The sequence below is a fragment of the Grampus griseus genome (assembly GCF_964374135.1).
Source record: "Grampus griseus genome assembly, chromosome: 15".
NCBI lineage: Eukaryota > Metazoa > Chordata > Mammalia > Artiodactyla > Delphinidae > Grampus > Grampus griseus.
This window is the reverse complement of record NC_139009.1, coordinates 7,698,534-7,710,858: the sequence shown is the minus strand read 5'-3', so window position 1 is coordinate 7,710,858 and position 12,325 is coordinate 7,698,534. Positions and strand designations below refer to the sequence as shown.

Genomic DNA, 12,325 nt, shown 5'->3' with positions numbered 1-12,325 from the left:
AGAAAAGACTCATTTGGATTTTCTTAAATGATAACTATGATTTTTTAAACTACAGAGTGATTTATTATTTACTTTTAGATGCCACGTTTCTCTTCCTGCTGGTCCCAAGCAGTAGTTCTAAAAGGATCAACCACAGTTTATATTTTTTAAAACTGCATTTTACATAACCTAAAACTAATCACATTTAAACAATTGAGTTTTAAGACTCAGAAGAGTTCAAAATAAAGTTTATTTTACATAGGAAACAAACATTTTCTAGTAAGCATCATTTACTTACTGCATATGATAGAATAATGCCATTCAATTATTAGGGGAAAGAGAGTTCTTAAAATGTTAGAGTTGATAAGCTTTTACAGAAAAACAGTGTACAGTAATCTTAACATCATGTTCAGAGTATGATACTATAATGAGAATAAAATCCATAAGAACTTGGTAGACCCCAGCAATACCCTGCACTGCATATACTTTCAATAGGCAAAACCTGGTCGAGGTCAGCTGTATTTTGTACCAGATTCCAGTAATGGTATTGTGTAGGTGTGATCCTTTTAAAAACGGCAGCATTGTGCTTGAATCAAAGTATATTGGGATTGCCTCTTCATGAGTAGAGACTGCAGGTACCTTTTGTTACGAATTACTTGAAGGCACAGTATGAAGTTACTGTGGATTACTTTGGTATATGAATTCAAGCCAGTTAAATTTTTGCTTGCCTTCGTATCCTTGCTGTAACCTAAGGAGGTTTTATACAGTAATATGATACAATAAGGCCATCCTGTTATGTCTATATTACAAACATTAATCCCAGAAAGTGAACTCTGGTAATTTACTACAATTCCACTTGAGCAAAATCCCACTCCATTCATGTTTGTGTTGTGGAGAGGATTTATTTTTTAAAAGATTGTGAAAGCTGAGAAGTAGATGTAGTTAGCTCTTCGGAGGGAACTTAATCATGACTTTAAGAATAAGGGTCAACGCTGTCTCCTCAAAATGGGCTTCTTGGGAGGCTTCCATCAATCAGCAGCCTTCTCAGAACTGCAGATGTCTGAGCCCTACCTTAACCTAATGAAGTGGGGACAGGGATTTTAAAAATCGATGTTTTTAAACAAGCGTTGAAGCGGGCTCTTCCAAGTCTAAAATACCTTTGGCACGGTTGGCTAAATTTATAAAAGACCTGGTTTAGCAATGAGCTTTTTTTCCCTCTGGTACAGTTATTCAAAATCCACTCTGTATGTGGGAATAATATACCCATCATTCAGACTTCACATCGGTCTTCTGGTAGTGAAGTATTGTAGCTGCTACCCATGTATTTAAGGCCAGCATGATCACAAAACGTATAAGAACTGAAATCAGTCAAAAAGAAGAAGTATGTGTTAAAAAATACTGTTTTCACATAAAATCACCTTCTCTAAGGAGAAGCCCACCCCCCGCCCCCCAAGTGAAACAGAACTATGGATCATGTGGACTTTTGAACAACTTTGGTTCCAAATATTTCTGGAAAAGTGATCTTCCTATCATGACTACCTTTGGTCACTTGGCCTGACTTCATGAATAATTTCATCCTAAATGCTTAATTTGGAGGAATCTGACTCTGGTTGGTGAATATTACAACTTTTTAAAACCCCGTTACTCATTTTCTAAGTCTTGAGGGTGACGGTGTCTCAGAACATTCCATGTTAATTAAGCAAAGGTGGTACACCGCACTCAGTTAAGGTAATTGTGAAAAACTAGCCCAAACGTCAAAGCATGTTTTATATTGAGGTAACCACGAAAATGTGGCTCTTTGTTAAAAAGAGAAAAATAACCGTAGTGACTTGACAAACACTCCTGATAAATAAGGTTTATGAGATTTAATGTATCTTTGGGGTTGTAAAACACTTTTAAGATAGCTAAACTGTTTTTAAAAGATTCTTCTCAGATCTATCGATCACTTTCAGGAACAGCTGTCCCCTTAGATACAGAACAAATCACAATTAACATGAGGTTTGTTTTGTTGTTTAATTATGGTTCGACTCTCCTTTCCAAGCAGAGAATTCTTGAAGTCCTGTAGGGAAGACTCAGGTCTCTTTTCCCTTCCCCACTTGACCCAAGTTTATGCTTTGGCCAGAACACTTTTACTCCTTCTCTCAGAGCTGATGGAAAGTATTTGAACCAAAGATAAAAGCCTCCGGGAAGGGACTAGCAAATGTACCCTGCTGTTCCGTGGCGATATTTCTCAATGATTAGCTTATTTAAAAGGTCTACACGCCAGGGACATATTTCTAGTCTTCATAGAATGGGTGACACCACCTGTTTTAATCATTTTCCAAAAATGTATATGCTTTATTTGGGAGTTGAAAACTCAACCTAAGGAATTAATGAAATTCTCTTTAGGTTAACCCAGGTATATTTTATTTCCTCCTCCATCACAGTATTCCTTTAAAAATAACAGAACAAGAACATGGAGTCGAATGATTACGTCACTGCCTTTCCTGCTGCCTGTGGGCAATTCTCTGAGGCTCTGGACCATCTGGCCACTACCACCTCCTTCCCTCGCATTAGACTCGCCCCCATGCTCTCCCGCCAGCCCCACTGGTGCTCCCTCCATCCTCTTTGCTCATGACCTCCACACATGCTTCTCCTGGTAGCAGTCTCTTCCCTCCTCCCGATCTCTCTCTTCAAATTAATCTCCCCGGCTCCCTCCAACTAGGTCAGTTTCCCATGTTCGGTGCTCATCCTGTCCTACTCTTTCAAAAAATGTTTCACAATATTTTTCAATAGTTAATTGTGTGATGACTTCACTGTTCATTTCCACTGCTGGTGTGGAAGCTTCACGAAGATAGGAATCTACTATCTTGTGCATATTCTATCCCAGGTACAGCAAGCAGATGCTTAATACTATACATGGTGACTGATGAGGACCAAGAGTGTATTGTCACTGGCCTCCAGTGGGGCCAACTGGCTCCGTTAAACCCTAAGACAGTTTACAAGTGAAGGAGGCACAGATGGCATAAAATTCAAAAAGCAAGTGAGCAGAAAAATATTTTGCTTACTTGTCAGATCACTGGTGGTCATTAAAGTTGTCATTATTCTTGCTGTAGAAGCAAAATTTCAGCAATAAATATCAACTTCTCAGACATTCTGGTATTCAGCTAATATCTTTCCGTTTTAAATGCAGGAATATATGCTAACTGTTCTTGAAAGATTTGGGTAGAAGAGAACGCTGGATGGAGAAAATGGGCCTTTAAGGTATAGACGAAACATGAAGAAGTATAATTCAAATATCTAAAACTAGTAAACCTAATTAATGTAATAGCTCTGAACTTTTAAAATGTTCCTACCTAAATATAGCATGTATTCATTTTAGGTAGTTCCTGCAAGAATCCAAATGAGCAGTGGAAATTCTAAAGTTGAGACCAAACACTGGCTCCAGAAGAACTCCACTGCTGCAAATTATATTCATTCGCAAAAGCCAGTGTATGATTCTCGTCTCTCGAATCTGTTACATCATAAACATTCACATTTTTAAAACAAGCTAGTGGATTCAATATAACCAAACTCATGATGCTTTTCAAACAACAAGAGAGGACTGTTAATATTAGGCCAGATTTTTGGAGAAAAGTGCTTTCACTTTTTTTTAGCAACTGGCAGAAAATGGAGAGTGGTGTGCATTAAATCAGCCTTGTAAATATGGATACACTGGGAGGGTCTATCTGAATAGTTACTTGCAAAGGATTTAAGCTCAAGGGTCTATGACATAACGCACTCCTCTGGGTAGACACCCCACACTGACAAAGGACACCCCACCAATTAGAGGCTTGTTCTTACCCGCACAGGTATATGAAGCAAGGCTCCACGTGACAGCACTCACGGCTCCCGAGTCCCTGCTTTTCCACAGGTACTGGAGCTGTGCAAACTTACTGGCTGCACTGATGAAAGTACATAAATTCTGTTTGAAGATAAAACAGGAGAAAGTTAGGAGTTCCTTACTTTCACCAGAAACTAGATACTGAAAGAGCACCAGATACTTAAAGCATTCTTTTTTTTTTCTGGCTGCGTCGTGTGGCTTGCGGAAAAGGGCTGAGTCCTAACCACTGGACCACCAGGGAATTCCCTGAAATCGCTTCTGAAGCCCAATTTTCATGTCAAGTAATAACCAACTTGTACAAGGACAAAACCCAAGTTTCGTGATAAAGAATGGACGCAGCAGTGGGACATTTATGTATAACCCACCAATTCCACTGCTTAGTGAGTAACTGATGGGCAGCAGGTAGTTGGAAGCTGAGAGTAAGAAAGAATCTGCACTGGCTACAAAGGCTTATCTGTCCCCACCTGCCAATAACAAATAGATGTATAGATATTATGGTGTTTTTAGAGCCTGGGGGGAACCATGCTGCTTTGCACTGACAGACTCAGAAACTCAAAGCAGCAAGCTGGAGCTCATGGGCTCTGGGTTTCTGGCTGTTCTGATGAGCCACGTGGTGAGGCTCCTGCCCTCTGCTCCCCAGCAAGGTAAGAGTATAGCACCCTCCACCCTAAGCCGGGCCCAGGCTGCTGTTCACCAGGCTTTACATCAGCTGAAACACCCCGTCAACTGGTTTCCCGTCTTTAGAATCATGAAGTGGTCTTGTTTGGGGGCATAACCAAGGCTTGCACAATCTTATGATACACATTCAACTGCAGATTATTAGGTTTTCCCATAACACAGAGTCTAGTAGAGAACAGGACGGGAAAGGTGAAGGGTGCTCAGACTGTTGCGCCGGTCATTTTTATTTTTATTTATTTATTTTTTTTGCGGTACGCGGCCCTCTCACTGCTGTGGCCTCTCCCGCTGCGGAGCACAGGCTCTGGACGCGCAGGCTCAGCGGCCATGGCTCACGGGCCCAGCCGCTCCGCGGCATGTGGGATCTTCCCGACCGGGACACGAACCCGTGTCCCCTGCATCGGCAGGCGGACTCTCAACCACTGCGCCACCAGGGAAGCCCACGCCGGTCATTTTTAAGTACTTTAATCATATCTTTGTGAATGAACTAAGAGGAGGTGATTTATCAATTTATCTAACCACGAAAGTACAATGTAGGACTTCTGTGGAAAACATCTGTCGGTCCGAATTGGGACTCGCTCTTGAAAGCCATAGAACTGTAAACCTTCTATAACTTGGGTTTTTCATGAATTCAAACAGCTTCCCTCCCCTACAGGATCCTAGGGTTTGCTGCCCCGCGGGAGCTCTGAAAGCCAAGCTCTTTCTCCTCTCTGGGGCTTCAGGACCCTCAAGCCAGCCACCCTGTCCCGAGGCCCCAGTGGCTGCTGTCGAGTTGGCACCTAGGAAACACGTGTTGTGGACAGTCCCTGCTTGACAAGGGAAAAAGGAACTACAGTTTATGAACGATTAGAGCATCACCGTGTGGTCAGAATAGAGCATTCGCTGAGAAGGGAACAGAAGAAACAGAAAAACCCGAAGCCTTTGGACCTGATTCCTGACGAGCCTATAGCAGCATATTCCCGGAATGATGTTCCTGGGGGTGAAGGAACATCACCCCCCAAACAACCAGACCTGCACCCACGTGACCACAGTGGCAGCTCCGAAGAGCCTAGAGATGACCTATTTGTAGGGCGGCCAGATTTAGCAAACATACAGGACTCCCAGTTAAATTTGAATTTCAAATCAACGACAAATAATTTTTTAGCACAAGTTTGTCCCATGTAATATTTGGGACATAATTATACTAAAAAATTATTCGTTGTCAGTGTGGTAACCCTACTAATCTGCTTTCCCTATGTCATAAGGTTGAGAGCCAAGTCCACTTTCCAACTAGATGTTGGAGGGAGGATGGGTGGAAGTTCAGGAGTCTTGGTGGGGCAGGCAGTGACCACCGATTAGTTCTGCTTCTTTTCCCATTGGGTGGAAAAGTTCACGTCAGCCACCATTTGGTCAAATGCTTCCTGACCCACGGCCAGAATCCTATTCTCACAGCAGGGAATTTTTGGCCCTTAACCAAGCAAGGAAAAAGAGTATAGGGCTTACCCTTTTCCAAGGAAGAAAAAAAAAAGTGCGGGGGAGAAGTTAGAAAAATAATGAGTACGTGACCCATATGTAATTATTTACCTGATAATAACCTGAAACTCTTTAATTTATGCTCAGTTCTTCATTCTACTACTACCTACCCAATCCCAATCCGGTTCTCTAGGGCCCCAAAAAAAGGGAAGTAAAAAAATTGTGCCGTACATTTAAGTGAGAATAATGTTCTTAATATTTGGATAGCACTGGGCTTTCATCCCACCATCCTTTGGTACAGCTGAAAAATGAGCAGGTTGAACATTTGATCTATAAAGTTTTTTGCAGGGCAGGTGGCGTGGAGAGAAGAGGTAGACAGACTGCTGTGAACACACTTTCTTCTCCATGGGCGATTTACTCACCATGGCCAGATCTATGATCCACTTCTGCAGGGTGAGGATGAACCAAGCAGACACACAGCTTACCATGTGCTAAGGGACACAGCAGTGGCTTGGCCGGCAGCTCCACTCCCCTCCCAACCCCGTGCGTGTGGAAACAAACCGAGACCAGAGAGGTTACACACCTAAGCTAAGTGTGGAACTGGGAACAGCTCTGCTAGACCTCGTCAGATTCAGAAAAGACAAAAATGATCCAAGTGAACACCTTCTAGGAGTTCAAAAGCACAGAAGCAGATTCTGGAAGAAAATTACAAAGAACCTTGTATTCTCGGACCGATCCTAGGGCTGGGAACGTCCCTGATGATTTTAACTGCCAGTTTAACTCCTGACCACGCAGACCTCTCCAACGTAATGTCAACAGTGAAGTACTTAGGTTCAAATGATAAAGCAGGTGTCTTCTGCAAAACTGGTGTCACGTGAAGCTGTTTACTGATTTCCTCTTTCCCACTAACTCCAGTGTAAAAATGACACGGCTGGGGTGAGCGATGCTAGGAGATGGGAGGAATGATACCAGCTTTTCGTCAAGCTCATTGATGCTGCAGGAAGACAGCCCGGCTAGAGAAGCAGAAGCAAACACAGGGAGGTGGTGGCCAGGCCAGGGAGGGGACGGCCAGGAGCCTCTGCTGTGAGCTTGGGCAAGTCATTTTCCTTCTCTGGGCCTTGGTTTGCTTATCTGCAAAATTGACTTAACATTCCCTGCCCTGTCTACCTTCTCATGGCTTTGTGGCACATCATAGGGACCCAACAGGCAGCTGTGATTATAATTAATAACATTATTTAAATGAAGAGATTGAAATAGACAATGCCCTGTGCTCAAAGTCAGTAGAACTAGATACTAGTCAACACCAGAAAGGCAGCCTGAATCTAGGTGGATGGAATCTTGCTTTTTGAACACTCTCTAATTCAAGTCTTAAACTAATGTTGCCCAGTTTTGTACCACTGCACCTCATTCCATTCATTCCAACTATACATTTTACAAAACTTCAGCAGTAGTAGCAGCAATTGAGATCCTAGAGACGACTCATTTGTAGGGTGGCCAGATTGAGCAAATAAAAATACAGGACGCCAAGTTAAATTTGAATTTCAGATCAACAACAAATACTTTTTTAGCATAAGTATGTCCTGTGTAATATCTGGGACATACTATTACTTTTAAAAAAATGCATTGTTAATATGGCTGCCCTGCTTATCGGCTCTCTGTAAGTCACAACTGGCAGAAGGAGGTCATAAAACATCTTGCTGATACTACAGAGTTGCCATCAGTACCCAAGTTTTCTAATCTACAGCCTCACCATTTGCACAAAGATAAGCTGTTGTATTTATTTAAAAAGTAAATCACACAATGCTTTTCATTTCTTCAAAGTGCTCTGTTTCCAAAAACCTTTAACCAGCTGGGGCTGACCTCGAAGTGTTGAGGGGCAGTAGAGCCACACGATGCCTCTTTTTTGCAAAGGGAAACTGAGTCAGGGGGCTTACAACTCCATTGAACAGCAGAGGGTCAGGACTCAGTCCGCACCCAGCTTCCCTCTGCAGACAGGCTTTTAGCACGAGAGCCACCACAACCCTGCCGCGTCCTCAGCTCGTCCTGTGCTCCTGGTATTTTCGTTCTGGAAACAACCCTAAAAGGTAGGCACTATGATCCCTCTTCACAGATGGGGCAACTGCAGCTTAGAGGCCAGTGCCCAAGGCCACCCCGATGGCAGTGGCACTGGGAGTTCCCACCACTCCACGCCCACCTCCTCACATGCTCAGCGCAGACGGGGCCTGGCCGTCCCCTCCCTCTTTCCTCCACCCTGAAGACATATAAACAAACAGCTCAGATCATTTCACAGATGCGGCAGATTAACTGATTGCCATTTAAAAGGCTTTCTTGGCCTTTGAAGGAGAGTGAAGTTCAACAAGAGAATAAAAGAGCTTTTATAAGGAGAGTGAAGATGGAAGGCTGGCCCTCGTTCACAGAGGATGCTGAGTGATGTGAGCAGGGATAGGTCTGTGTGACTGACCAGAATCCACGGAGACCTTCCTAATGTCTTGACTTTCACTTTGAACCAGCCATCAGGAGCCCAGACCCACCAACAGGCAGTAAGAAGCCAAGACGACCAAGTGTGTTAGTGGCAGCGTGTTACACGCCAGACATGCTCGTTATTACATGGGGACATTTGGGTGGAAGGAAGAAATATCTCCCTTCCCCTAAAGAATACATTTGGACATGTCGCTCTTAGCAGGAGTGCTTCTGCAGCTCAGCAGTGAGGTACTAAGTCTACCTGGTGGGTCAGGGCACCTTGGGGCTCCCTAGTCTCAAAGGGGTGGCCCCTGGGCAGGGACTGTTCTAGAGCATCTCTAGGCTGTGGAGATATTTGCTCAAATGGAATCTTGCATTGGAGATTTTTTTTTTTTTTTAGTTACACCAAAAGAATACATATCTGGTAAAGGACCCTGCTTAATAACATCCTGTTAGCAAGGAACACCCCCAGTTCCATCTCGGATTCTCAGATGCTGAAAGGATACAGGACGATGTACGGTGCTGCCCGTTTCACATCCCCCTTGAAATGGAAGACACACAGCAGGAGGATGAGATCTGGAAAAGAAAGGCTCTGAGTGAGAAGAAGGAGGGGCCCCGAGGGCCGAGGCTGGGCGCAGGGGTTCGCTTACCTTGTGCAACGAGGATGGGGTACTCCAGGTAGGTTAGCAGTGGGTACTCGTAGTAACACTGGTACCGGAGAAAGACCAGGAACCTGGGGAGAGGGAGGGTGCATCTGAGCTCAGACCAACCTGACCCACAGCCGGGAGGCCTGGCCGCCACCCAGGAGCACAGGTTCATTTGCAAAACCCTAGAACTGGTGGCGGGAGTCTGCAAATGTCAAGGAGGGAGGTACAGAATAAGAAGGATAAAATATCCATTTTTAATCATCCCCCCGATTTCTGAAGCTGGGCACTGGTGTCTGTCAAGTCCCTTGGATGGTCAGTTACAGACAAATTTTATGAATTTTACAGAACCACTGAGCAGGATGAGAAGAGACAGGGCTTTCTGGACCCGGGCCTGCCTGTCTCTAAGGCTGGGCTCTTTCGAGGCCCCAGGCAGATCCCTCAGAGGGTCGCACCCAAGAAGCCGCACAGGCCGAGAAAGATATCTGAGGGGGGCTGAGAGCCATCCCTGGGTGGGGCTCCATGGGCAGGGCTTCTAAGTGACTGAGCACGTAGGGCCCAGCAGCGAGCTGGGGAGGCTATGTTTTGAAGACGAAGGACATCCCTAGATGAGTCTGGTGGCCTCCCAGAGCGCTGCCCAGGCTGGCGGTGGGGACAGAAGGGACAACTCTTCAGTTCCTCAAGAAAATTCGAGCTCTGGACAGGCTTCAGCCTGGAGGGGTGGGAGACACAGACCCCAGAGTCCCATTCCTCTCAGAAGAAGAGGCCCCAGCTTCCTGCCTCCCCAGCTCACACCCGGCCAGCCGACTCCCTCAGAACCTAAACGCCCTCACTGTCCCCTCAGGCCTATCTCCATCCCCGCACCTGCTCCCCCAGGGTGAGCCAGAGCCTCCACAGACGACGTGGACTTAATGGCTCACACATTCCAAGCCAGGACGTGGTGTTCACAAAGCCCCATGCCCTCATCAGGCGGCACTCTGGGTGACCCCAGCCAGCGCTTGCCCCCCACCGCCTGCTGAGCCCCCCTCCCGAGGCTGCCAGGCCTGGTCCCGCAGGCATCACCTGCTGAGCGTGGAGCCGTAAGTGGAGTGCAGACTCCAGGGCTAGGGTGCTGGGCTCACGATCCCCGGCTGTTACTAACCTCTGGGGCCTCAGCTTCCGCATCTGTGAAATGGGGACAACATGCTCTGTATCTGCACACACGGATGCTTTAAACATGTTACCTAAGGTCATGTCTTCTGCCTCTTTCTCTGGCCTCACTCCTTCCAGTCCAGCCTCCAGGCTTCTGACCACAAGCCCCCTGCCTGGAGGGCCCCTCTCTCTACAGGGCTACCTCCTCTCCTGCCTGAGGACGCCAAGGTGGCTACCCTCCTGGGGTACAGATCAGGGCCTCCCCCGCCCCAAATGGGGAACTTCTCCTCCCAGTAATTATCTGTTTTCCTCAGAGAACTGGGGTGGCTCTGAGGCAGGATGTGCTTCCCCAAGGGGCCTGTGGCTCAAACACATCCTACAGTTGGCCCCTCAGATGGGGGTGTCCCGGGTGGGACCCCGCAGGTCCAAGGGTGGCCCCTCACCCCTTGTGCCCTGGAGGTCTCCTGTTTCTCCCTCTCTCCCCCCGCCTTCCTTCTGGCCCGGGAAACCAGGGTCCACCGCCCCTCCGAGGACTGCTTCCGCTGAGGACCGGCCCTCAGAACCGCCGGAGGGTAACTGGGGTCCCCGGGCTGGTGAGGAGCAGAGGGGAGGGGGCCCGGCCTTGCAGGGAGCTAGACTGCTGGCTTCACGTCTTCCCCACCAAGTCTCACAACTCTGCTTTTCACCGTTCAGGTCTTTATTATTATTATTACTTTGCTTATTTAAAAGAGTACTTTTTAATTTTTTTTAAATTGAGGTATATTTGACATACAAGATTATATTAGTTTCAGGTGTACAACATAATGTTTCAATATTTGTACATATTGTGAACTGATCACCACAATAAGTCTAGTTAACATCCGTCACGTTCAGGTTTTTAAATACTGGATCAGGGCACCCATCCCCGATTCTGATAGAAAAACCGGCCCTTGGAGCAGTCTCGGCTCCCGCTTTTCAAGCGCCAGTTAAAGCCCAAGTCCAGGTCAAGTCCTCCTCTCCCTCCCAAAAGCTCTACGTTCTCTGACACCCCGCGCCCCCCCGCACCCAAAGGTGTAACTTTTTTTTTTTTTTTTTTTGCGGTTCGCGGGCCTCTCACTGTTGTGGCCTCTCCCGCTGCGGAGCACAGGCTCCGGACGCGCAGGCTCAGCGGCCATGGTTCACCGGCCCAGCTGCTCCTCGGCATGTGGGATCTTCCCGGACCGGGGCACGAACCCGTGTCCCCTGCATCGGCGGGCGGACTCTCAACCACTGCGCCACCAGGGAAGCCCCAAAAGTGTAACTTTTAAAAGCCAGAGGGTCCAACCTCTCATTTTACAAGCGAGGAAACCGAGACCCACGAACGGAGGCGGGGATGGTGGGGGGTGGCTTTAGGGAGGATGCAGATGAGAGAGCCTCGACGTGCAAGCGGCCTTGCTCAAAGCTGCATGGTTAGTTTTGTCACTAATGGGCGGAGTGATGATTTCCTTGAGTGTCCGTTTTCTTATCTGTAAAATGGGCGTGCGCCGTCTTTCGTTACCGCGCAAGGCTGGGGGAAGCAGCAAATTCGGAGGGGAAGTGAGAGGCCCGCGCTTTCGGCTCCGCTTCCCCCGCCCCGACTGTATTAGAGTCGAGGGTCTCCCGGGCTCCCGTCGGCTCCAGATCGCCCCGGCCTTACCCAGCCAGCTCCAGAAGTAGGCTCGGGAGGCTGATGCCCCGCGCGCTGCGCGCCCCCAGCACGGCGAAGATCTGCGGCAGCTTGAGCGTCGCGCTCACGCCCAGCACGCTCCAGTTGCAGAACCACAGCAGCCGCGTCTCCATGGCGCCGGCGAGGCTGGGACTCCGAGACTCAGAGGATCCGGCCGCCGCGCGAAGGGGAGCCGCTCAGCACTCGGCCGCCGGGCTCGACCGGTCCTTCCGCCTTCCCTTGTCCCCTCTCCGGGCCGCTCAGTCGGGGTCCGCCCCTCCGCCCCGATCTCCGCCCAGAACCCCGCCCAGGGCCCCTTCTCCCGCCCTTTTGTCTGCGCGGCGCCCGACTCGCCCCGAAGCCTCCCCAGGTCCGCCCCGTCCCCGCAGTCGCTCCGCCCCTCCCCGCTAGCCCGGCCCATCCCCGGGAGCGCTCCGCCTGCAGCCGCCCCTCTCGGGT

General features: G+C 47.9%; 1 protein-coding gene across 1 annotated transcript; it reads right to left on the bottom strand.

The window, feature by feature from the left end:
* Positions 1 to 217: 217 nt before the first annotated feature.
* SLC66A3 (solute carrier family 66 member 3) lies at positions 218 to 12,118 on the bottom strand. The gene is made up of 7 exons (XM_082672656.1): positions 11,858 to 12,118; positions 9,079 to 9,161; positions 8,935 to 9,004; positions 6,391 to 6,448; positions 3,802 to 3,922; positions 3,027 to 3,068; positions 218 to 1,337 (listed from the first exon to the last, which is right to left on the bottom strand). Exons 1-7 carry the CDS (start codon positions 11,998 to 12,000, stop codon positions 1,246 to 1,248), a joined length of 609 nt encoding a protein of 202 aa, XP_082528782.1. The 5' UTR covers positions 12,001 to 12,118; the 3' UTR covers positions 218 to 1,245.
* Between the last annotated feature and the right edge of the window lie 207 nt (positions 12,119 to 12,325).

Excerpts from the sequence above, each read along its gene's own strand:
- SLC66A3 (XM_082672656.1), bottom strand. The coding sequence starts at position 12,000 with ATGGAGACGCGGCTGCTGTGGTTCTGCAACTGGAGCGTGCTGGGCGTG. Across the intron at positions 9,005-9,078 it reads CCCCATCCTCGTTGCACAAG|ATCTCATCCTCCTGCTGTGT; the intron begins GTAAGCGAACCC and ends TTTCTTTTCCAG. Across the intron at positions 6,449-8,934 it reads GCAGCACCGTACATCGTCCT|CTGTGTGTCTGCTTGGTTCA; the intron begins GTATCCTTTCAG and ends GCACATGGTAAG.